The sequence below is a fragment of the Miniopterus natalensis genome, chromosome 4, assembly GCF_054644295.1.
Source record: "Miniopterus natalensis isolate mMinNat1 chromosome 4, mMinNat1.hap1, whole genome shotgun sequence".
NCBI classification, from domain to species: domain Eukaryota; kingdom Metazoa; phylum Chordata; class Mammalia; order Chiroptera; family Miniopteridae; genus Miniopterus; species Miniopterus natalensis.
This window is the reverse complement of record NC_142084.1, coordinates 67,696,070-67,721,468: the sequence shown is the minus strand read 5'-3', so window position 1 is coordinate 67,721,468 and position 25,399 is coordinate 67,696,070. Positions and strand designations below refer to the sequence as shown.

At 44.9% G+C, this 25,399-nt stretch overlaps 1 protein-coding gene, 1 non-coding gene and 1 pseudogene across 3 annotated transcripts in view; 1 reads left to right on the top strand and 2 right to left on the bottom strand.

Moving 5' to 3' along the window:
- LDLR (low density lipoprotein receptor) overlaps positions 1-22,105 on the bottom strand; it is a 34,918-nt gene extending 12,813 nt beyond the window's left edge. For both annotated transcript variants that reach the window (XM_016207883.2, XM_016207885.2), the window contains exons 1-8: positions 21,937-22,105; positions 11,209-11,331; positions 9,932-10,054; positions 6,554-6,937; positions 4,035-4,157; positions 2,971-3,093; positions 1,184-1,303; positions 350-475 (exon numbers count right to left, since the gene is read on the bottom strand). In XM_016207883.2, coding sequence (XP_016063369.2) covers positions 350-475; positions 1,184-1,303; positions 2,971-3,093; positions 4,035-4,157; positions 6,554-6,937; positions 9,932-10,054; positions 11,209-11,331; positions 21,937-22,105 — 1,291 coding nt within the window. The remainder of the gene's footprint in view (positions 1-349; positions 476-1,183; positions 1,304-2,970; positions 3,094-4,034; positions 4,158-6,553; positions 6,938-9,931; positions 10,055-11,208; positions 11,332-21,936) is intronic.
- Positions 8,292-8,859, bottom strand: LOC107533211 (DNA-directed RNA polymerase II subunit RPB11-a pseudogene; annotated as a pseudogene).
- Positions 18,009-18,114, top strand: LOC148093350 (U6 spliceosomal RNA). Its single transcript, XR_015714496.1, has one exon. It is a non-coding gene; the product is annotated as a U6 spliceosomal RNA (small nuclear RNA).
- Positions 22,106-25,399: the final 3,294 nt, after the last annotated feature.

Below are 25,399 nucleotides of genomic sequence, written 5' to 3'. Positions count from 1 at the left end.
GAGGGTACAAGTACCTTTTGCTAATAAGAAGAGCTGGAGGAGGTGCGGGCTGTTTGGGGCCATGACTTTCTACCTCATGCACTCTAATGTCCCCAGAGGGGCCTGAGGGCTGCAAACCATCCCCCAGGGGGTTGACCTTTGTCTGCTGAGAAACCAGACACGTGAGGGCAGCCTTTCAGCAAGCCCGATTCCTAACTGCACGTGTTCCTTTACCTGCCAGAGGTCTCTCGGGAGCAAACACTCTGTCCACAGAAGTTCAGATGATGCAAAGTTCAGATGATGAAATTCCCCACCCATCTGTGTTCGGAACAGCCAGGCCAGGCCCTTCCTGCCGCCTCCGTGCACTCACCCACAGCCTTGCAGGCCTTGGTGACGGGGTCCAGCTGGAAGCCCTCTTCACACTCGCACTTATAGCTGCCCTCAAGGTTCACACAGAGTTGGCTGCAGGCGCCGGGGTCCTGACACTCGTCGATATCTACAAGTCGGGACAGAGAAAGAGGTTTGGGGCACGTTCCCTACAGGTAGAGTGATGGGCTCCAACCCAAAGCTATGCCCCACAGTGCAAATGGAAATGGGGGACAGCATCTCCTCTGGGGAAGATCTCCAGGGTTGGCGTCTCAGTAACTATGAGGTTCAGAAATAAAGTTATAAAAACAGCTAAGAATCGTCTCCAACAATTACCCCTTACCTCACCACTCGCTTCTGGGTTAAGGCCAACAGGTCGAAGTTGTGTCAGCTGAGAAGTTTTTTTAATTACTATTTTTATTTTTAAAATTTGTTGGTTTTAGAGAGAGAGAGGAAGGGGAGAAAGAGAGAGGGAAAGAGAAGCATCAATTTGTTGTTCCACTTATTTATGCATTCACTGGGTGATTCTTGTATGTGCCCTGACCAGGTATTGAACCTGCAACGTTGGTGTATGCGGACAATGTTCTAAGAAATTGAGCTACCCAGCCCGGGTTCTATCTTTAAATTATTAATCCCAAAATGCAAGAACCAAGTGCTCCCCAAGGGCTAAGCCTGTGCTAGACTCCTCGTGCCTGTGACACATTGTTAAATCCTCCTAGCAGCCTTGTGAGTGCAGATGCCCATGTAACAGGTAGGGAAACCAAGGCACAGAGGGCTTGGCCACCATATAAGAGGAAAGGGCTGAGGAGGCCAGGAGCCCACGGAGCTTGGGAGTCACCTTCACATCTTAGCGGGTCCGCCAGCTGGAAGCCCTCGGGACACAAGCACTCATGGCCAATCTTGAGGTCTTTGCAGATGTGAGAGCAGCCGCCCTTTTTGTCCAGGCACTCGTTGGTCCCTGTAACGGGTGGGGCACAGATGGTCACGCTCAGGCTTCCGGCCACCCTTCCCAGCCACCCTCTGTTTCACTCTCTGTATCACAATCACCACAATGAATGTGAGGCCAGTGAAGTACCATGACCCCTAAGGGGACTTAAAATAACCACTGTCATATGCAATGCCATAGATGAACCTGGAGGACACTGTGCTGAGTGAAATAAGCTAGTCACAAAGGACAAATACTGTATGATCCCACCTATATGAGATCCTTAGAGGAGTCAAATTACAGAGACAAAGGGTGGAATGGTGGGTACCATGGGGAGAGGGAGGGAGAATTAGTGTTTAACGGGAACAGAAGTTCTGTTGGGAAGATGAGAAAGTCCTGGAGACTAATGGTGCCGATGGCTGCACCACTATGTGAATGTGCTTAATGACACTGAATTGTACGCTTAAAAATTATTATAATAAATCTTCATTCAATCACAATTTAAAAAATTTTAATGATAAAAACTGAAAACCACATATCACAGTTACATACAGGGGTGGGCAAAAGTAGGTTTATAGTTGTTTGTATGGAAAATAATACAATAATTAATAAATAATACAAGAATAAACTCTGTGTTTTATGAACTCACATCTGTAAACTTACTCTTGCTCATCCCTGTATATTTACTCATTTAATCCTCCCAGCAACCCTAAAGATAGGTGGGAAAACTGAGGCATGTTGAAGTTAAATGGCTTGCCCAAGATCACACTGCTGAACTCGAACCCAGGGCGGTTTGGCTCCAGAACCCAAACTCTAACTCTCTACATCAAGTGTAGGCCAAAGCCAGCCTACCACCTGTTCTTAAACAGCCCAACAACTAAGAATGGTTTTTAATATTTAAATAGTTAAAAAGAAAAATAAGAATTGGCGTGGTCTCTCTTCTTTCCAGTCCCCCTCTTCTTCCCCTGTTCTTCCCCCACAGGCATGCATCTCCTAAACTCTAAGGGACCCCCAAGAGATTTGCAACCAGGGAAGCAATAGGCAGCAGCAACTCATCCTGGGTTAACCCCTTGAACCTGTCTCCAAGGCCCTCTCTTCTCTGACTTCTCAGTGAGCCAAAGCAGCCCAGCCTAGTCTCTTTCTTGTTGCTTCTTCTATCCTAAATCCTTCCTTGTTTCACTATTCTAGCTTGAATAAATGTACTCTCAAAAAAATAAATAAAAATAAAAATATTTTGCACCACATAAAAGTTCTATGAAATTCAAATTTCAGTGTACATAATAAAGTTTTCTTAGAGCTTAGCCACACACATTCATGTGCATGCAAATGCATTCATATGGCTGCTTTCCTGCTACAATGGCCTAGTTGAATAGATGTGACAAAGACCGTATGATGGGAAAAGTCCAAATATTTCCACAGCTATGGGTCACAGAACATTGCTGAAACTTTACAAGCATCACATTGGCCAATCCCCAGCAGCCTGAGGATGTGTGAGCAACTACAGTCCCATCCTACAGATGTGAAACTGACACTTGGAAGCAAAACCACTTATCCCCAAGACCCCCACATCTGTCTCGCCCCAGAGCCAAAGCACTTGGGGCATGGATGGGCTGGAGCCTTGCAGCGCCACAGCACCCATGTCTGGGTCCTGCTTCCAGCTCCCCACAAGCTCCAAGAGCTGCCCGCACCCCGGGGCTCACCACACTCCTTGATGGGCTCATCCGACCAGTCCCGGCAGTCTCGGACCGAGTTGCACACTTTGTCCATGGGGATGCATTCACCACTGTGGCACTTGAACTTGTTGGGGCCCTTGCACACAGTCACTATGAGAGCCAAAGAAGAGGGTCAGGTGCTTCTGAGCTGCAGGACCCTGTTTAGTGCTTTTTAATAATATAATAATTTATACAAGATTATATGCAAATATATTCACTAATAAAACATAATAACTACTGAACACCCGTAAACCTAGTTTAAGAATTAGAATGACACCAAAAGCAGGATTGGGCAAACTATGAAACATGGCAAAACTGCTTGTTTATTTACATATTAAAATATTTAAATATTAAAAGTTTTACTGGCATGCAGCCCAGTCTATTCATTTACATACTGTCTGTGGCTATTTTCTCACAACACAGCAGAGTTGAGTAGATACAACAGAGACTGCGGCCCACAAAGCCGAAAATATTTACTATTTGGCCTTTGTGGTAAAGGTTTGCAGACCCCTGACCTAGATGATCACACTCCCTTCTCTGTCTCATCCCGCCACCCTCTGCTACACTCCCAGAGCAACAATGATCCTGAACTTTGGGTTTACCATTCCCGTATTTTTTCATTAATAGTCTATTGAAAATGTATGAATGAACAATATATTACTGGATTTTGCTTGTTTTCGAGTCTTGTAAAATAACTGCATTCAATAACCTCCTGCAACTTGCTCTCAGCTCTGAAGTTATGAGGTTATGAGAGCTTCTTGCTCTCAGCCCTGAAGTTATGAGGTTCTGTTGCTTCTTGGCCTTTGGGCTAAGTTCAAGTGAAGCTATGAGGTTCACCTGCCGCCTAAGGGCTGTGGCTTCATTGTCTGAGCTGTATGATTGGTATTCTACTGTGTGACTACATCACCATTTTAATATTATTTTCATACACCCATGTTCATAGCAGCATTATTTACAATAGCCAAAGATGGAAGCAACCCAAGTGTCCATCAACTGATGATTGGATAAACACGTGACCCATTGACCTAGGGCTCTCAAGGCATGGAGCTCACCATTGATGCAGCCAAGCTCATCACTCATGTCCTTACAGTCATGCTCCCTGTCACACTGCTGGCTGCCATGGATGCAGGTCCCATCCAAGCACTGGAACTCATCTGGCCGGCATGTGGCCACAGCTAGGAAAGACAAAGCACATGTCCATTTTTCTCAAGTAGAGGCGAAAATGGAAGAACCCTCACCTTTGAAGAGTTGATTTTCCAACAGCCTAACAGGAGTCAGCCTTGGGGACAGCATGTAGACGGAGGAACTTCAGGCATGAAAAACTCACCCAGTCTCCTCCACTAGTAGAAGACAGTGGCTCACTCATTTTATCTGTTTCTTTGAACAGGAAAAAGAGGAAAGAGGTGGCCTTCCTTCCCACCATGCAGAGAAGCTCCCCAGGTACATTTGTTTTCATATTCTAGAATATAACCAATGTAGTCCTGGCTGGGTGGCACAGTTGGTTGGAGCATTGTCCTGTACACCCAAAGGTGACGGGATCAATTCCTGGTCAGGGCACATATCTAGGTTGCAAGTTTGATCCCGGTTGGGTTGTGTATGGGAGGCAACTGATCATGTTTCTCTCTCCCCCCTTCCCCCCCCCACAAGACAATTAGTCAATTTTTAAAAATAAAATAAAATATAACCAACATAGATTTTAGAAGATTTTCTTTTATGGCGGAAAGTACTTTTTTCTTCAATAAAGAAGAATCATAAAAAATTATTACTAAAATAACAAAGCAAAGTTTGGAAAATTGGAAAGGGGAAAAGTACCCCAAATCCAAATATCCCAGCACAATGATTAAGGTTTTCCTAGACTTCTCTCCAGTTCTGCTTCATATGCATTTTTTAGATCACATAATTCATTAAAAAACTACAGACCCAACAAGCCATTCTCAGCAGAAAAGCAATAATATGGTCCCAATCTAGACAGAGGCAGGCCAAGTAAGTCATAATAAATCAGGTAAATACCACTGAGTATAATGTAGTCATTCAAATGACTGAGACAACAAACATGAATGAATGTTGATGACATGACACCATGTGATAGACGACATTACAATTAATACTCAGAGGACGCACGTGGTGACTGGAATGGGGTACTGCCGGCCATGGTTCAGACCTTGACCTCACACAGGATTTGTTTTATGCTAAGTTGTTACACTATATGTGTATGTTTTATGCACTTTCCTGTGGGCTACATTTCACAATAAAAATGTACACAATTTAAAATTTTGATTTTAGGATGTCAGTGAGAAGAGATAATAAATCTGTGAGCAGAAAAATTCCCTTCCCACCTTTAAAAAAATATATTCAGCCCGGCCAGCATGGCTCAGAGGTTGAGCATCGACCTATGATCCAGGAGATCCCCGCTCAATCCCCAGTCAGGGCACATGCCCAGGTTTCAGGCTCAATCCCCTGTAGGGGGCGTGCAGGAGGCAGCTGATCAATGACTCATCATTGATGTTTCTCTCTATATATCCCTCTCCCTTCCTCTCTCTGAAATCAATAAAAACATATATATTTTTTAAAAAGCCAAATTCTTGGAGCGCTGTGTGTTCAAGCGGACACTTGCTCTGCTGTAATCTATGTAAAAGGGGGAGGACCCTATTTTTAACCCATATGTATATCTTTGCAAAGGGAAAAAAAACAACCAAAGGCACTTTAACAAAGCCTAAACTCTGACGACAGCTAAAATGATAGGAGGATGGGATTTTCGTTTTCTCAGTTATGTGTCCTCAGAAGATTATGCGGCCTTTCAGTGCCCCAGTTTCCCTATCTGTAAAAAGTAAGGGAAGCCTGCTCACAAGTGATGGAGATTAAGTGAGTTTGTGTTAAGTTTTAGAACAGATCACATACAATGTCATGGCATTGTTTTTAAAACGTGATGTTTCTAAAGGTTTAATTACATCTACACAGTGATTACAACTCTATGAAAAGTGACACAGAAAGAGGAAAATACACAAGAGGATTCAGTGACTCCACACCGCCAGCCTCAAAATAGCAGTTTGTGGGTTCAAGGAGCACTGACACAGGGCCAGAGCCAAGGCGAGAGCTGTTATCTGCACTGTTCCCAACACAGGAGCCACTAATCGTGTGTAGCTTCTTAACTCTCAGTTAATTAAAATGAAGTAAAAATTCTGTTCTTCGGTCGCACTACCTGCGTTGGCTAGAGGCTACTGCACTGGGCACGACAGACACAGGACGCCTCCACCATCGCAGAGAGTTCTATTGATTGGCAATGGACTCTAACCCCGGCCTGCCAAGGCCAACGCTATTGCTCCATCCTAAGGGGAGGACACCGCGGCACAGTGAGGTTGAGTCCTTGGCCAGGGGTCACAGAGCTGCGCCCCCAGCCAGGCCTGGAGCACAGGATTCTTTCTGAACCAAAATAATACCGCAGCTGTGGCTTATTCCCCTCTCAAAAAAAGAGGTTAATTAAATAGGCAAGTGATTTGAAATCGTTTAACCGCCTAAAGGCACCACCAGCCCCACACCTGGGGGAGCACAGGGACAGGGGAGGCGCCCTTACCGCAGTTCTCCTCGTCAGACTTGTCCTTGCAGTCGGGGCTGCCGTCGCAGCGCCAGCTCGGGTGGATGCACTCGCCGCTGCGGCAGTGGAACTCGAGGGCCAGGCAGGGCTTGTCCGGGTGCTTGGCCGACGTGTTGCGGCCCCCGCAGTGCTGCGGCCACTCGTCCGAGCCATCGTCGCAGTCGGGGTCGCTGTCGCAGGCCCACAGCGCAGGGATGCAGGAGGAGCTGTTGCACTGGAAGCTGGCGGGGCCGCAGGTGGGCGGGGGGCAGGACTCCTCGTCCGAGCCGTCCAAGCAGTCTCGGTCGGTGTCGCAGACGAAGTCGGGGGCGATGCACTTGCCGTCGTGGCAGCGGAACTCGTCCTGGGAACAGGTCTTGGGGGCTGCGGGACGGAAGGAAGAAGAGCCGCTCACCAGGAGCCCAGCACAAGCCCAATGCACAGATGGGGACACTGAGAGAAGCCAGACCCCAGTTATGTGGACCCTGCAGAAGTGGGGGATAGCGGTCGGGGGTCCCAGGCTGGGAACCTCGGACTCTCAAGCTCCATCCGGGAGCCCCCTCGTGCCTCAGGGCCCCTATTACCAGGACTAGTGAGTAAAGCTCCCAGGTTGGGCTGGCAGGCAGGAAGCGCCAATTAAGGGTTTGCGATTATTATTATTATTAAAAGAGACCCTCCCCCCCAAAAAAAGTGGTAATTATGTGAGTTGATAGAGATGTTAAGTAATCCTACTGTGGTAATCACTTCACAGTATACTCATCTCTTGGTATCCTGGGGGGATTGGTTCCAGAAATCCTGCGGATACCAAAACCGAGAATGCCCAATCAAGTCCCTTGTATATTTGTACTTGTCTAAAACCTGTATTTGCATGGAAACTGTACACAGGCCACAGCAGGTTATACTTACACATCACTTCATTTGCCTAAATTCAGGATAGTTCTCAATATGTGGCAAATTCAAGTTTTGTATATTGTGGCAAATTCAGGTTTTGCTTTTTGGAGCATTCTGGAATCCCCCCCACCCCCAAATATTTTCAATCTGTAGTTGGTTGAGACCGCGGAGGTGAAACCAGCTATTACAGAGGCAGGATACATATGTGTATCAAATCATTGTATCTCAAGCCATACTCTTTAAACATTCACGTTTTGCTATCGTTGTTGCTTGCTTTAATCGGTGAATATTTTTATTAAACTCTCTACTATATAAGAGAAACCTAGGAAAGCTGTTTGTGGGCCTTTTGGTGTTGCTCCATTGAGTAAGATCGGCTGACCTGGCAGCTAAAGCTTCTACGGCAGAGACTCATGGAAGTACACGGGTTTTCAGTTCACATCTGCTCAAGACTGCCTCCACGGCAGCCCCCCAGGTTCGCAGTTGTTGGTCCTGAATCAGTTTGTTCCTGCCACCCTCTCAGACAGAAATCTGGGTCTCTGGGCCAATCAACTCTAAAATGTGGCCTGAGTGTCCTGGAGACAGGTAATCCACCTCCACTGAGTGTGACAGTTCATTTGCTGGGAAGTCACCTCTGCAGCAGCTGACATCCAGGTCTTTTCCTGCCATATTTTATTAGGAAGATGATACAGAGTCTGTGTATAAGACACACTGGTGTTGGGGATGAGGGGCTCTCCAGGATGTCTGTCCAGGATGCCCACGGCTAGGATGAGCTGCTCTCCTTCACTTAGTGCTTAGAGACGGCCCAGTGCTGAGTAGGAACCGGCCAAGCAAGACCCCTTCCAGCCTACTATTCAGTTCCTTCTTTTTTTTCCCCATTTCCTCTTTGCTTATCTTCGATGGCCACCTGGAATTACTCTTCCAGCAGGAAGAGCTTGCTGATGAGGTCTGCAGTGGCACTGGTGGAGGCCTGCTGGGGGCTGTAATCTGGTGTGGTCTACACACGGATGATGATTCTGTGCTCAAGGGGGTAAGGGACTTTGTAGCCAGCAAACAGCACCTGTGAGTCCTTCAACAGCTGTGATTTAATAATGTTTCCTAGAGTCTGATCTTCTTTGTTGATGGTAAACAAACAGGCATTGGGTACCTTGGAGTCCTTGTTAATGGTGATCTTGCTTTCAAACAGCAAGAATGACTTGAAGGCTGGAGGGGCGTTCATCATCTTAATGCCATGGCTGCCTCCAAAGTCGCACCTGCAGCCGCCACCACCTCCAGAGCCTATACTTACACAATGTTATATGTCATTCATATCTGAAACTGGAAGGAAAAAAAAAAAGAGTGCCTGGAAAAGAACACCTATCCACTTTATTTTAAAATGTTCCCCAAGAAGTCATTTCATCAGATTACCACTAAAGAAGGTTAATTGTGTATTTCTAAGGTAAATGTAAGTAAACGCATTTTGTTGTTTTAAAAAGTCTCTTAAGGCCCCAGCTGGTGTGGCCCAATTGGTTGGGGGCATGCAAGAGGCAGCAGATTGATGCATCTCTCTCACAACAATGTTCCTCTCTCTCTCTCTCCCTCTTTCCCTTCCTCTCTCTCTAAAACTCAATAAAAATCTTTTTGAAAATCTCTTAAGGATTTTTATATTTTGTGAATTTGAAGATTTAATGTGATCTTAGTTATTTAATTTTTCCCAGTTATTTGGGTTTTGAAATGAAAAAAAACCTACACAAGTAAAAAACCAATAATAATAATACATAAAATCAAAGAGCTGCCCTAGCTGGTTTGGCTCAGTGGTTCGAGCGTTGGCCCGTGGACTGAAGGGTCCCAGGTTTGATCCTGGCCAAGGGCACATACTTCAGTTGCAGGCTCAATCCTGGCCCTGGTCGGGGCACGTGCAGGAGGCAACCAATTGGTGTGTCTCTCTCACATTGATGTTTCTTTCTGTCCCTTCCACTCTCTCTGAAAAGCAGTGGAAAAAATATCCTTGGGTGAGGGGAAAAAAAAAAAATCAAAGAGCGAAGACAGACACCCAAATCCAAAGTGAGCTCCCTTCCAGGACTCTTGGCCTTGTTTCTTTGCAAAAGCCTCAGCTTTGTGAAGCTTTCTTCCTCTTAATGGTTAGTTGGATGAGCGAGTCTTGGTGGGTGAGTACCTACTGTGTGCTTAGCCTCCTGGGGTGGCTGAAGGTGGTCACAGTGGCTCACTGATGGAAGCATATGCCATGTGGAGGACACTTGGCAAGAACAGCCTCACCAAGCATGCTGATAACCCCAAGAGGGGCACCATCACTACCTGCTGCAATGCCTTCTAGTCAAGGTGGGTTTCAATGGGTGGGAGGGGATTTGGTACAAGCCCCAGGAGGTAGAGCTGAGTGAAGAGCCGGCGATCCACACTTTGGGCAAGGCTGCCTGGGGAACAATCTCTGCTAGCAGCCCAGAGCCCCATTGGGCCGCATGGACACCCTGTCATGCGAGGGGCCACACTTACAACAGCCTTGCTCGTCGGAGCCATTCTCGCAGTCCACCTGGCCATCACATCTCCAGAACTCAGGAATACAGCGGTTAACACGACCCCCACAGGCGAAGTCCTCTAGCCTGCAGGTGACAGACTCTGTGGGAAAAACAGGATTGAGTCTTACCTTGAAGGAAAAGCCAATCTGCTTCACCAGTCCTAGCTGTGCAAGGAAGAACCCAGAGTTTTCAGAAAAAGGGTGCCTTTCTAGGTCAAAATTTAATGGAACTTGTTAAAAATCAGACGCTAGGTTCTGGAATGAGATAGAGGTGGTAGATTGTTCAACACTGTGATGTATTAATGCAACTGAACTGGTCACTTTAAAATGGTTAATTTTGTTTGTGTGAATTTCACCTCAATTTTTTTTTTAAAAAAAAAGAGCCCGGCCAGCATGGCTCAGCAGTTGAGCATCGACCTATGATCCAAGAGATCAAGGTTCGATTCCCAGTCAGGGCACATGCCTGGATTGTAAGCTCGATCCCCAGTAGGGGGTGTGCAGGAGGCAACAGATCAATGACTCTCTCATCATTGATGTTTCTCTCTCTCTCTCTCTCTCTCCCTTCCACTCTCTGAAATCAATAGACATATTTAAAAAAAATAAAAAATAATAAAGAGCTGTTCAGCCCTGGCTGGTGTGCTCAATGGTTAGAGCGTTGGCCTGTGCACCAGAGGGTTGAGGTTTTGATTCCCAGTAAAGGGCATGTACTTGGGTTGCAGGTTCGATCCCTGCCCCCAGTCGGGGTTTGCAGGAGGCAATCAATTCATGTGTCTCTCTCACATCAATGTTTCTCTCTCTCTTTTCCCTCTCTCCCCCTCCCTTCCACTCTCTCTAAAAAAATCAGTGGAAAAAATAATGTCACTCCTTGGGTGAAGATTAAAAAAAAAAAAAAAAAAAAAGAGCTGTTCAAGTAATATCTTGGCTTTCCATCTCCCAATTCATGGTTGAACATATCAATCTAATGGCCAAAGTCCATCTCATCTGTCACCCACTATCATCAAAAAGGGTTGGGATGGCCTGGCCAGGGTGGCTCAGCAGTTGCATGTCCATTTACGAACCAGGAGTTCCCTGGTTCGATTCCCAGGTCAGGGCACATGTTCACGTTGCAGGCTCAGTCCCCAGTAGGGAGAGTGCAGAAGGCAGACGATCAATGTGCTCTCTATCCCTCTCCCTTCCTCTCTCTCTAAAAAAATAAATTTAAGAAAGCATATTTTTAAAAGGGTTGGGATAGGTGTAATACCCAAACGGGACTCACTGCATGTCTCCTGGGACTCATCAGAGCCGTCCTGGCACTCGGCACTCCCATCACAAACCCACTTGTAGGAGATGCATTTCCCGTCCTGGCACTGGAACTCATTTCTCTCACATTTGTCTTCCGCTGTGAGAGGAGAAAAGGGGGAAAAAGTTTTAATGCCAGGATCAGAAACTGACCATACTACCTATGTCCATTTCCTGCCAACTGAAGAACGAACCAGAAATATAACCCTATCGTAAAACTCTGGTTCCCAGGAAATGAAACATGCACAACAAATTCAATTTCATGAACCAAAAGTATAGTGGAGGATGCAAAAAACATATCCAAAAGTGAGACTTGTCCACAATGTGTAAGACTGACATAATAGTTTGGTGAGTCCAAAGTATGAATTCACTGGGATCTGGGAACAAAATATTAGCACTTTCATGCACGTTAATAAAGTAAATTATTTAGCATATTATAAACCTATATTGGAAACAGTAATAACAAAAATTGACACTGCAAAACCATTAAAACTGAGGTGATTTCTCCAGTAGGTAGAGAGGAAATAGAAAGAAAAATTATGATAAATTATCAATGTGGAGGCCAGAGAGCAGGGACCCAGCAGCAAAGGTAATCAAATATCTGAATGTCAGATCAAAAGAAATGGAACAGAAACAGTAACCTTAGATGTAATAAGAGAAAACTTTTCCTAGAAAAAGAAAGACTCTGGCCCCAGCCAGGTAACTCAGTTGGTTAGAGAAGCGTCCCAATATGCCAAGGTTTCGGGTTTTGATCCCATGTCAGGTCACAGACCAGAATCAACCAGTCCGGCCAGTGTTGCTCAGTGGTTGAGCATCAACCTATGATCCAGGAGATTCCGGTTCCATTCCCAGTCAGGGCACATGCCCAGATTTTGGACTTGATCCCCATTAGGGAGTATGCAGGAGGCAGTGGATCAATGATTCTCTCATCATTGATATTTCTATCTCTCTCCCTTCCTCTCTCTGAAATCAATAAAGACATCTTAAAAAAAAGTTGTTTAAAAAAAAGAATCAACCAATGAATGCATAAACAGGTAGAACAGTGAGTCAATGTCTGTCTGTCTCTCTCTCTTTCTCTAAAAATCAATTTTAAAAAAAGACTTTGCTTTTTAGGTAAAAATGAAGACAAAGTGTTTGGGAAACTTTCTAAAACGCTATTTTTGCACCTTCGAAAAGAGATCAAAATTATATTGACTGTGCCCTGGCCAGTCTGGTTCAATAGTTAGAGTATCAGCCCACATCCTGAAGGGTCTTGGGTTCGATTCCTCATCAAGGGCACATACCTGGGTTGCATGTTCGATCCCCAGTCCTGGTCTGGGCAAGTGTGGGAGGCAACCAATTGATGTGTCTTTCTCGAATTAATATTTCTCTCTCTCCCTCCCACTCTGTCTAAAAATCAATAGAAAAAATATACTAGTGTGAGGATTAACAACAACAAAAAATTATATTGGCTACATTTCCTTTTGGATATATATATATAATCCTCACCAGAGGATATTTTTTCCGTTGCTTTTCAGAGAGAGCGTAAGGAAGAGGGAGAGAGAGAGAGAGAAACATTGATGTGAGAGAGACACATCGATCGGCTGCCTCCTGAACACACCCTGACCAAGGTTGGGGTTTGAGCCTACAGCTGAGGTACATGCCTTTGGCTGGAATCAAACTCCAGACCCTTTAGTCCACAAGCCTACACTAACTACTGAACCAAACCGGCTAGGGGTCCTTTTGGATATTATACTTTAATTTAGAATGCACTGCTATGTGTAAACTGGAATCAAAGCCAACTTTTATTGGTTGGTGATTACCTGATAATAATAATCTTTTAAGCTCAAAGTATAAACTTTGATTTCCTATGTAAACTAAGACAATGAGGCAATTAAAAACTCTGATCTGGCTTATTTCAGCATACTTTATATTGAATAAGGAAATAAGACAAAAATAATAAAAGCAGCTAGCAGGATTTTCCTCCTGAGTCAGATGTTATGTAGGCAAACAGTATGTAAAATAAAAGTTTTGATTTATGGCTATATTACTTATATGTTTCATTATCCTTGAAGATGGGTAAGAAGACTTTTCCTTTTATCAACTGATTTTGAGTATTAGCCATAACAAAAAAATTGTTTAATTGTTTGTGCAAAATTTAGTCATTAGCTCATTTTGCACAAAGGTAATTTACACATGCATCATACTTGAAGCAGAAATCACATCTCCAGAAAGTTATTCCATTCTGAGAGAAACCCCAGACAAAAAGATCTGAAGAGCGTAAATCCTTTATGATGCTGCTGCCCCTGAGAGGAGCCCTTCCTTCATTCTTCAAGCGGAAGAAACAAGATCTTGGCCTTGGCCGGGTGGCTCAGTTGGTTAGCGTGTCATCTCCATAAGCCAATGTCGGGGGTTTGCCTGGTCAGGGCACATACAAGAATCAACCAATGATGCATCAACAAGTCAATGTCTGTCTGTCTGTCTCTCTCTCAAATCAATTTTTAAAAAAAAGATCCTACAAGCTGTGTCATACAGTCTTTTTTATTTTTTCCTGTTTCTTTTCTCCTTGATATTCTCTTTAAATGCCCACCAGTTTGAAAACCACCTTCCTGTAGAATGGGACACCGTTTGCTATGCTTTATTACTCTCCTCTGGCTTACTTCAGGAAATTGTTCCACTATCCAGAGTGTATTACATTTATATAAGGGGCAGACAGCCATGAGATGCCAGGGAAAGGTAAGATGGGTTGTGATTTTCCATGACCTGATTCCAGCTGTCAAGGAGTGTTCTGCATTTGTAGTACTTTTGGAGGACCTTGCAAAAAGATTATCTTTCACTGCCCTGGCGTCTGTGGAGCACAATTAAACATTCGGGTTGCTTTTCCTTGTAAAAGTTATTTTAAAAATAACTTATTTTACTTACGGATGTATGTATGTATTTGAGTTCTCAAATATGCGTGGACAGACAGAGAAATCTGATTTGGTGTTCCTGGCAAAGGGATCCATGGAAGGGATTCCTTTTTTCACTTCTACTATGATGATTTCCCCAGCACTTTGGTGCAGATTCCCTGAGAGGCAGTGTAGTGAGTTGTTTAGACAGATCTGGGTGTAAATGGCTTTCTAGGCCATTTAACTAGACTGATTTGGGCAACTGACTTAATCCTTCTGGGCCTCAGTTTCCTCATCCGTAAAATGGGAGAGAAGCTCAGTTCCTATTTTCAAGAGAATGTTGTGAGGATTAAAGATCAGAACAAAAACAGAGCCCTACCCAGATGCTGACATAATAAACTCAGCTTAAAAACAAGCTGGTGATGTCTTCATCCAACAGACATGACTTTGCAATAAAAAGGGACAAATAGCCCTGGCTGTTGTGGCTCAGTTGGTTGGGCATCATCCCATGTCGCCGGTTCGATTCCTGGTCAGGGCACATGCCCGGGTTGTGGGCTCGATCCCCGGTAGGGGGAATGCAGGAGGCAGCCGATAGATGTTTCTCTCTCTCCCTCTCCCTTCCTCTCTCTCTAAAAAGATCAATACAAACTTTTTTTTTAAAAAAAGGGTAAAAATAGCTGATAAAATGCATCGACACACATGACTTGCTGAACATTACTTGTGTCTGACTTATTTTGTTCAAGAGTACATACTCTGCATCTATATGAAGTTCTAGTTCAGGTGAAACTAATCTAAACTAGAACACAGATTAGCAGTTGCCTCTGGTGTGGGGGCGATAATTATATTAGAGAAAAGGGCACAAGAAAACTCTGGGAGGCTAGAAATAGTCTATATCCAAATGAGAGGTGATTATATGGAAACAGACATTTATAAAAACTCACTGGCCCTGGCCTGTGTGGCTCAGTTGGTTGAGCATTCCTCCCATACATCCAAAGTTCGCTGGTTTGATTTCCGGTCAGGGGAAAAAACCAGGTTACAGGTTCAATCCCTGGTCGGGTGCCTATGGGAAGCAACCAATCAATGTTTCTCTCTCCCTTCCTCTCTCTCTAAAAAAATTAATTAAAAAAAGAAACTCACCGAGCTGTTGTTCACTTTATATCTGTCCATTTTATAGTATGTCGATTATACCTCAATTAAAAACAAAACACTCTGCTTCTTCAAAGTTCAATTCCAATGCTCCTACCCAAGATTAGGAAACCAGTCAAGTGAGATTAGGAGATATATTAGGGGGCCCAGAGGAAGAGAGAGGTGATCAAGAGAGAAAAACAAGGACTGTTTCCAAGAATCAACAGAACTTGGTAAGTGTGAATTAGAAGGCCCAGGTGACAAAGACAAGAGTAGAAGAGAGGGCGTGAAGAGGGAAGGGAGTGAGTTGACCTTTGGAATCTGTCATCAGTGCTGATAATTGTATTGCCCAACCACTGATCATAACAGGATGTCTCTTTTGGGGATGCCTCTACAATACACCCCACTGACTCACAGCTGAATCATAATCATAATTATGCCAAAAGCAGGAAATGATACTTCTCCCTGCTGTTGGCACACAAGGTGGACAAAAAGCAATTGGAATTTGAGGAATCTCCAAAAAAAAACTAAAAAGGAAGTTCAGGCAAGGGGTACTGGAGATGAAGATCTTGGAGGAAGAGCTTCTGTCATCATCCCCCTCCTCCCATTGCAATCAAAGCTTCGGTTACCACTATAGACATAAGAACGTCCAAACCTGTAAAGAATTTTTTAAAAATCCTCCCCTGAGGATATGTGGGGTTTTTTAATTGATTTTAGAGCTAAAGGAGGGGAGGGGGTGTGAGAGAGAGAGCATTGATGTGAGAATCCGTTGCCTCCTGCACTCGCCCTGACCGGGAATTGAACCCAAAACCTTTTTGGTTCACAGGACTACACTCCAACCAACTGAGCCACCCGGCCAGGGCCCTGTAGAGAGTTTTTGTAAGAGTTTATTTGAGCCAAACTGACAACAGTTGCCAGGATGCAAGATCTCAAATGCTGGGCAGAAAACGACAGTGTTGCACTTTCTTTTATGCATTTGAGATTACGTGGAAGGTAAGTAAAATTACATGAAGGAATGAGAAAGCAAGGTGGGGATTGGATTATAGGACAGTTAACAGGATCATGTGCTATCTTAAGGGTGGTTATGCTTATTTCAAAGGTGTCTTAACCTAGATGCACAGAAACAATTGACAGGGCTTGCTTAAGGCAAAGGTAAACCTTTTTTCAAGTTACATGCCTGATGTGTGACTACCCACCATGACTGTCAAGTCAGACATTTATGATCAGAACATCCTGTGAAGTTACTTTCTGTAGAACCACTTTTTCGTCCATACCACTAAAGCTCTTGCTGCCCAGAGTTTGCACAAAGACCCATCTTACAAATAAAAGGTGCCACTGGAAATAATAACATCTTAAGGCCCTTTAAAGAGCGATAAAGATAAAAAATAATAAACCCCTTCTCTGGACATCAAGCCTTCACTTGGTAACAGTTCTCCAAATATTTACTAGGCCCAGATGGCTGAAGACCTCACCACTACCTATTTCTTTCAGACCAGGTCATCCAATAGCTGGCCATCAGTTTCAGACAATGTTTGAAAAGTAGATGGATTTTATTGTTATAGGGTCAGCCAGACAGCAGTTGGCTGAGAAATACGTTCCAGGGTGTTGCTGGGGGATAGGGGGCGGGGGCGATGGCAATCAGAAACAGGGAGCACTGCCCTGGCTTTTTTTTTTTTTTTTTTTTAATATATCTTTATTGATTTCAGAGAGAGAAAGGGAGAGGGAGAGATAGAAACATCAATGATGGGAGAGTCATTGATGGGCTGCCTCCTACACACCCCCGACTGGGGATCAAGCCTGCAACCCGGGCATGTGTCCTGACTGGGAATAGAACCCCGATCGCCTGGATCCTAGGTTGATGCTCAACTGCTGAGCCACACCCAGCCAGGGTGTCCTGGCCTTGATAGCTCAGTTGGCTAGAGCATTGTTCAGATAATCCAAAGTTGTGGGTTTGATCCCCGGTCAGGGCACATATAAGAATCAACCAGTGAATACATAAATAAATGGAACAACAAAATCATTTTTCTCTCTCTCTCCCTCCCTCCCACTAAAAAAAAAAAAAAATCAATGTTTAAAAATATTTAAAAAACACACACAACAACACAGGCAACACTAAGTAACAACACATCAGAGAGGTGTCCCCACCGCAGACAGAACTATCTAAAGTAAGGGAACAGAACTAATTCTGTTCCAAACACCACAGCCCAAAGAAACCACACATCTTTCTTGTTTCTTCCCTATTGCAGAAGCAGGGTTTGGGTTTCCCATGTCAGTTTCAGTTAAATTTCAGCAAAAGTAAAAGAGAGCACACACTTCCGTATCTCCTTCTGCTGGGGATGGCTAAAATTACATAAGCACTGCACCCCACCCCACCCTTGAAATGTCTAATTCTAGCCCTTAAATCTTTCCTGTTATCAGTGACAAGTCAGGAAAAAGTTATCGAAACAGAAAAGGAGAAAACACATTTCTGTTTTTTCTTAAGCACACAAATGAGGTAGTAAATGCCTTCGATGTTTGCTGTCCCATGCTACTTGTGGACAAAAAAGGGGCCACATTCAAACTCAACAAGCTCAGGGGAGGCTTGCATGGCAGGCTCTACAAACTCAGAGACTGAAAATAACCACATAGGATGGCCAAAACATAAAAATTCCTAACTAAAAGCGAGTCATGGCAGGTAGTCCATCCTAAGCCTGTAGCTTCCTTGACAAAGGTCAATCTCTACCTTAAGTGAGCCTGCCTACTGTCTTTTTGCATCTAGGATAACATATCTCTGAAAAGTCAGAGTGTGCTCGCTTGGGCAGCACAGATATTAAAATTGGAACCATACAGAGAAGATTAGCATGGACCCTGCACAAGGATGACAAGTAATTCATGAAGTGTTCCATATTTTTTCTGAGAAAAAAAGAAAGAGTAATCTTTTCCAAATCCCTCGGGCACAACCTCTGCACCAGACCAGGAGACCACAGAACCCCTCATTTTTACCTTGTTCCAGAAATACTATCTGTTTTGTAGGTTAATTGTTAACTATCCTGTATCCGCCAATGTAAAAGAAGTACGTGTCTCTCCGGTTTACTCTTTTTTTAATGTTTTTATTGATTTCAGAGAAAGGAAGGGAGAGGGAGAGAAACATCAATGATGAGAGTCATTGATCAGCTGCCTCCTGCATGCCCCTTACTGGGGATCGATCCTGTAACTCGGGCATGTGCCCTGACAGGGAATCGAACCTCGATCTCCTGGTTCATAGGTCGACACACAATCTCTGAGCCACACTGGCCGGGCCAGTTTACCTTTATCCAGTCTTAGAGATTTCCCCACTTTGCTTTCTCTCGCCCCCTTAACCTACCACTAATGGATTTCATGTAATTCTCCTTATGCTTCCTACTTGGATTCTAATGTATAAAATTAGCTGCAAAACTGCTATTTTCTGGAGCATTTTTTTTAGTCTGTTGAGATTTTGCTTCCGGGCAACTGTCATTATTTTGGCCCAAGTGAACTCATAAAAATTCTTTGTAGGTTTGGATGTTTCTTACATTGACATACTGAAGATAGTTGTGGTAAGGGAAATCAAAACTATAGATAAAATCATTTCCTAGAAAAAATAAATGACTGGAACTAACAGACTCAGCTGAAAATGAATGAGAAATCAATTTACTAGTGCTCTTTTCCAAGCTCAGATGCCAAGTTATTTTCCCCAGGAGTAATCTCAATGGTAGATTTTGTTGCCAGCAACTTTGGGGAGTGGTAGCATCTCCCTGTCAATGTTCACTGCTGGTTACTTACAGTGTCTTAGCAACAGTCACTTGTTTGATAGCTGGACAAAGTGTGGATGTTATTAATGTACTTAACATGGAATGCTAAGGGACCATCAAAGTACCCAGCAACAAAGGCATCTTGAATTGAGTCTTATCAGGGGAGGAATCCCAGATAAGAGCAGGACTAGCCTGAAAAGACAAAATGAGGTACATAAATCCCCTTAAAGGTTTGCAGCCTCAAAAAAGCTCTCCCTATCTTTTCCCAGTATTGCCCTGGAAGAAGTTACTAAAGCAGATACAAGTCTTAACAGGATGCGCTATTTTCTCTGAGTTTGGGTGTGCCCTTGGCATATTTGATACTCCACACAAACTGTTATATCAATGTAGATGTGAACAAAAACCATCTCCAATTTTGTGTCCCTTCATGCTGTGACCTTTGACCAAACTCACTGTCCTTAGTAAACATATCATATCTTTCTGGTTAACGAGTATCTGTGATCCTTAAAATCAAACTATAAATACTTTTGTTAGTAATGACCAGGATGAAAACAGAGATGAATATCAAACTGGTGATAGTATGGACTACCAGGATGTATGGCCCTTGGCACTACTCCATTCTTTGTCTCTTGGTCTTATCAATCATTATTACCTGAGTTATAATATTTAAAAAGGTGCAGTAACAGGAGTCTTTTTTCTTTTTAATCCTCACCTGAGGATATTTTTTCCCACTGCTTTTAAGAGTGGAAGAGAGAAACATTGATCATTGTAAGAGAAACACATCGATTGTTTGCCTCCCACATGCTGCCTCCCACACGTGGACCAAGGGGCTGGGGATTGACCCTGCAAAGGAGGCATGTGCCCTTGGCTGGAATTGAACCCAGGACCCTTCAGTCCTTGGACAGATGCTCTAACCACTGACCAAAACTGGCTACAGCAGTAACAGGAGTCTTTATCGGAGGATAATTTGCACAAAACTGTTGGGTTGTCTCTTCCACTCCAACCCAATCTTCCCTCAAGTAAACAGATTCTGTGATAGTCTATGGAATTGCCTGTTTCATTCATCGGTCTTAAGATACCTTCTCCTATGGTGGCCATTACATTTTTGCTCCATCGTCAGACAACTACTAAGGGATATTTATCAACTAAGTGAAAGCCTGCAGTTCAGATTCTAACTACTTTCATTTCCAAAGGAAGTGGACAAGAAATCCCCACCACCACCACCTGAAAAGCTTTGAAGACAGCCAAGGAGCAACCTGGAGCAACAGGGCTGCTACAGCGTTGTGTTTGCACAAGAAGAGAGAAGTAGCTGCCAGCTGTCAGGAGTCTGGGGAACACATCAGGACTCAAGCTTCCTTCAGAACAGGAGATACATCAGATCTCCAGCCACCCAGTGGGAGAGAAAACTAAAGTAAGCTACACATCTTGCTCAAGGCCTCACTGCCATTATTTCCTCCTGGGGAAGGAGTCAATCAGCGTGTAAACTACAGGTTAGTCAAGTGTCTCTTGATGGAACCACCATCCCTGCACTTCACAACTGGTGGCTGAATCATTACACTAGTCCTCTGCTATGTGGCTGCAACCTACCTCCCCCTCCCTCCTCTCCCAGCAGAAACTCATGTGTCACAGGTAGAGATTCCAGAGTTCAAAGTTCTCCAATCAAAGCCAACCCCCTCCCTTATTTAAAAAAAAAAAAAAAAAAAAAAGCTTCCTGCAATCCTGTTAATCAGACAACCCCCCTCCTTTTATGGGTTGAACCTGTTCTAAGTAGGAAAAGGGCTATATTATCCAGGGCAAGGTCAAAGACCTCTGGCGGTTCATTTCAAGCCACTCAGGATTGCGCACCAATTAACCTCTTGTCCAAATCTAAATTTGAAACCCCCTAAAGTGAAAAATCGTCAGAGAGGCAGTTCAACTAACCCCACTTAGGAGCCTCTGAACAAACAAGGCACCTGAGGGGCCGTTGGGTGTCGCACCCTCGCAGTCCCTGCCCAGCCCCGAATTTCCAGTCCCCCCCAACCAAGGAGAGCAGGTGTTTCTGAGGCAACGTTTCAGCCTCGGAAGGAACCGAGGTCCTGAAGGTCCCGGTTCTTCACGACAGCTACAGGCACCGGGCGGGCGAAGCGAGCGCGGCCTCGAATGAAAGCCTGGGCACGGGTCGCGGAGGAAACCGCGGCCTTCGCCGAGGGGACCAAGGCGCTCAGCGGGCTCCTGGTCCACGCTCGCGGAGGTGGCAGCAAGAGTCCGGGGAGTGTCGCCTCCTTTGTGATAGGAGCCCAAGACCCACGTGAGAGATGGGATCTCTGCGGGCCGCCTCAGTCACAACACTGCGGCGCGAACCCCGCGCCAGCCCCGCCCCGCGCGTGCGCCAGCCCCGCCCCGCGCCGCGCCGCGCGCGCGCCTCCGCAGTTGCCGCGTCCTATTGGTCAAGGGGAGAGACTCGAGGCTCGCCTGTTTGAATCGCGCCCAATGGGAGATCGGGAGCGCCCGCGGCTGGCCGGGGGGCGGGGTGGGAGGCGTTGGCCTTGGGCAGAAGCGCGCGTGCAGCGGCTGGGGAGGATGCCCTCTGCTCCGCTCCAAGAGCCTGCGGAGCCCTCGGGCAACACAAAGCGGACTTGGCCGCCTCAGGCGGGCGCGGGGAAACCGAGCTTCGGGTCACCGTCGCCCCTAGAATAAGTCTGGGAGCGGGGTTCCCCTCCCCATTCCAAAGCTGGAGATCCCGTCCCTGGGTCTGAGGGAGACAAGGGGAATATCCCCGTTCGACAGGACTTGTGGGGAAAGCCGTACTCCGTTTCCTCTGACTCCCCAAACCCTCGCACCCCTTAGCGTTCTCTCCAGCTGTTTGGGAGGACTTTGTGCCATTTTCCCAAGTCTCCCAAGGATGGAGTGATTTTTCGCTGCCCCCCCCCAAATTACCAAGGGGGCTCACCCCCATCCTGCGCGGGCGCCTGGAGCCACCCTTACCTGCAGCCACCTCCGCGGTGAGGAGCAGGGCGAGGAACCAGCACAGCCTCATGCTCTCAGCTAGGCCCCGGCCCCGGCTGCTGTTCCCTGTTCGCAGTGTCCGCGCTGGAACCCCGGGCTTCGCGCAGCCCGGCGCAACTGCACGCGGGGCCCCAGTCATTTGAAGCATTTCAATGTGAGGTTTCTCATAGGGGGAGGAGCTTGCAGTGGGGTGATTTTCAAATATCTTCACCTCGCTGCTAGAGGAGGAGTTTCGAATAGCTGATGTGACAAGGCCCCTTAACCCGTGAAGCCCTGACTGGGATTCCAGTGCTTTCCAGTGCCGCTCCAGGGCAGGACCCTTTCTTTGTCGAAGTTAGGCAGCCCGTGAAGAGCTGAGCCTCCCCAAACTGGAAATGTGTCTCCTGAAAGATCTTCTTTAAATTTCCCTCAACTTTTCATTGCTACGTTTTTGGTGTCCAAATATGAAATGTCCTTCCAAAACGTCTAATTGGCTAGTGACAATCTCTCCTCTGCCTCAATAGGAAAAACTGGATGTTGGAAAAGTTTCCCTTTCATTTCTCTAATTGCCTTATGTAGATTTTAACTGAGTTTAGTCCTATATAGTTTTTTGATGGTTATTCCAAATCACAGTATAAACTGTAATCAGTGAGGCATTTAAATAAAATCCTTACAGAAGTACAACCAAAAACTGATTTGGTCTTGTGGGATTCAGCACTTGGATGAATTATGAGCAAAAACATCTCTAAAACAACTGACCCATAAATATTGATTTATCCTTTTAGGAGAAGGAGATGAACGAGCAGGCCACTTCCTCTCCCCAAAGAAAAATCAAAACAAAGCGGAGCTTTCAGAGCTGAACCTCACTGCCCAACCCACAGAGGGCTGATGGAGAGCAGCTTTTAAGAATCAGAAGTCTTTTGGGATTTGTGCAGTTGCCAGTGGCCTCTGGCCAAAAAGGCTCACATGAGCATCTGACAGTCTTGGAGAATTACCCCAAGAATGAGTGGAGTTCTCTGGGGTTTACAAACTGAGCATGGCAGGGCACACTAAGCTCTCAGTACGCTGGTGGAGAAACCCATGAGAGAAGGCAGAAAAGAGCCAGAGCCCTGGTTGGGTAGCTCAGTCGGCTAGAGTGTCGTCCTGAAACGCCAAGGTTGCAGTTCAATTCCAGCCTCAGAGCACATACAGGAATCAGCCAAAGAATGCATGAATAAGTGGAACAACAGATTGATGTTTCTTTCTCTCCTCTCTCTCAAATCAATAAAAAAAAATTGAAAAGAAAAGAGGCAAAAAGGGACAATTGAACCTTCAGAAAGAAAAACAGTGATTATTACAGAGGAAGAAATTTATAAGCAGAGTGGTAATTAAGAGCCTCAACTTTGGAATCAGACAGACCTTGGGTTAATAAATTAGCTTTCACAACCTGGGAAGGAGAGAAAATAATGCCCTCTTCTCTTACTTGGCAAGTTCAGTGCCAGGGTCAAATGAGATAATTAGCGATCACCTGGGCAAGGATGGGCAGGTTCTGGGAGTTGCAACATTTATGAATGTGCCACCATTAAATTCCATTCCTGCCCTAGCCAGTTTTGCTCAGTGGTTAGAGCGCTGGCCCACAGATTGAAGGGTCTCAGTTTAATTCTGGAGAAGGGCACGTACTTTAGTTGCAGGCTCACTCCCCAGCCCTGGGTGGGGCACATAAGGGAGGCAACCAATTGATGTCTCTCTCTCAAATCGATGTTTCTCTCTCTCTCTGAAAAGCAATGGAAAAAATCCTCAGGTGAGGATTAAAAAAAAAAATCCATTCCTTATACCATATGCTATGTTTCTTTTTTCAATCAATTAGGATCATAGGCTTGATTTCCCTTCAGAAAAATTATAAGATATAACATGCTCTGTTTCTGTGGTGAGCACAGCTTTCCCTTAACCATCTGATGGGGCCCTTCTCAATAGGTCTGGAAGTAATGACCAGGAAGGGGCTTTCTTCAGAAAGGAACTTAGCTTACTATGTCTCCAGAGCTAGTCCTGCTTAGATGTGAAAAGGGCCACAAAGCTCTGACAAGAACATTCCTGGGGTGCAAGGTCCCCAGGACAGCTCTCCCAAGTCTTCCATTTACCTGCCTGTGGAAATCACAAGGCCCCTTCTGTTCCTAACACAACACATGGACATACATTGCCCCAAGGACAGGGTCACACGGATCAATTTCTCTACTTCTACCTCTTGGAGCCTCCATTGCTCTTTTGCAATTAGCTCAGAGGGTTATTAGGTAAATTTATATATACTTGGTATAATAAACATCTTATGTGGGTTTGATTGGGGGAGCTGTCTTAGTGTTGCAACTGCATCTTTTTTCTTCTCTTCAGGGAAGACTTTCTTTTTCCTGGGCACTTAAAAGTAATCTTTCTGTGGATCCACTTCATTTGAAAGTTCCTGGGCTTGCAAAATAATTTAAGACAACCCAACCTGCCTAGGCTGTTTCCTCATTCTAATGGACAGCCCGCCTTGTCCTGGCTTTCACCTCTCTAATTCACCAGGTGGCTCAGACTACAATAGTCTTCACCCGAGGAAGTCGGGCCTTTTGGCAGAGGTGAGCCATGGCAGATGTGGTCTGGCCTTTGGCCCAGCAGTCAGCAGAGAAAGGATGAGTAACCAACTGCAGGTGCCTTGGGGCTTTCCAGTAGGTGCAATTAGGGATCTGCCTTGGCTTGGTTGCCATCAATTATTTCCATAAAACACCCATTAGCCACGTGGGGGCAGAAACCATGGCTTATATCTCCAATACCTGTGTGTAGTAACGGTTAAATAAGTGAAAAATAAGAGCAAGTATGGGTGTGATTGCAACATCAGAGATGTGCTGTTTCTGAATTCCACTCTTCTTGAGATTTTGATAATTCGGAATTTAAATTTTGTCCTGGGCTGTCAGTCCTTCCTTTCAAATAGAACACCAGACTTGAAAACAAGCCTGTATTGAGAACATTGAGAGAGCCCTAAGTCAGGGTGTGTGTGTGTTCAAAACTGAACAAGATATCACTTTGTCCTCAAAGACTTCAGAAGAGAGAACAAGGCAGGATATGTCTATGAATGCGGGGCTGAAAAGTGCCTGAGAATGCAGAGGCCAATTTTAGCACACACAAAAAAAGTATATTTGCATTTAGTTCAAATCATTGAAAACATTCCTGTGGTTCAAAAATAAAATTTTATTTTTTTTAAGATCAAGAAAAAGGCAAGGATGCCCTCTTTCATCACTTCTGTTCAACAACATAGTATTGGAAATTCTAGATGCCATAATTTGGTAAGAAAAATAAATAAAAAGCATCCAATTAGAAAGGAAGATGTAGAAACGAAGAAGTTTTATGTGTAGAAAACCCTAAGAATATACACAGACACACACAGCTGTTAGAACTAATACATGAATTCAGCAAAGTTGTAGGATGTAAAACAACACACAAATAAACAGTTGTA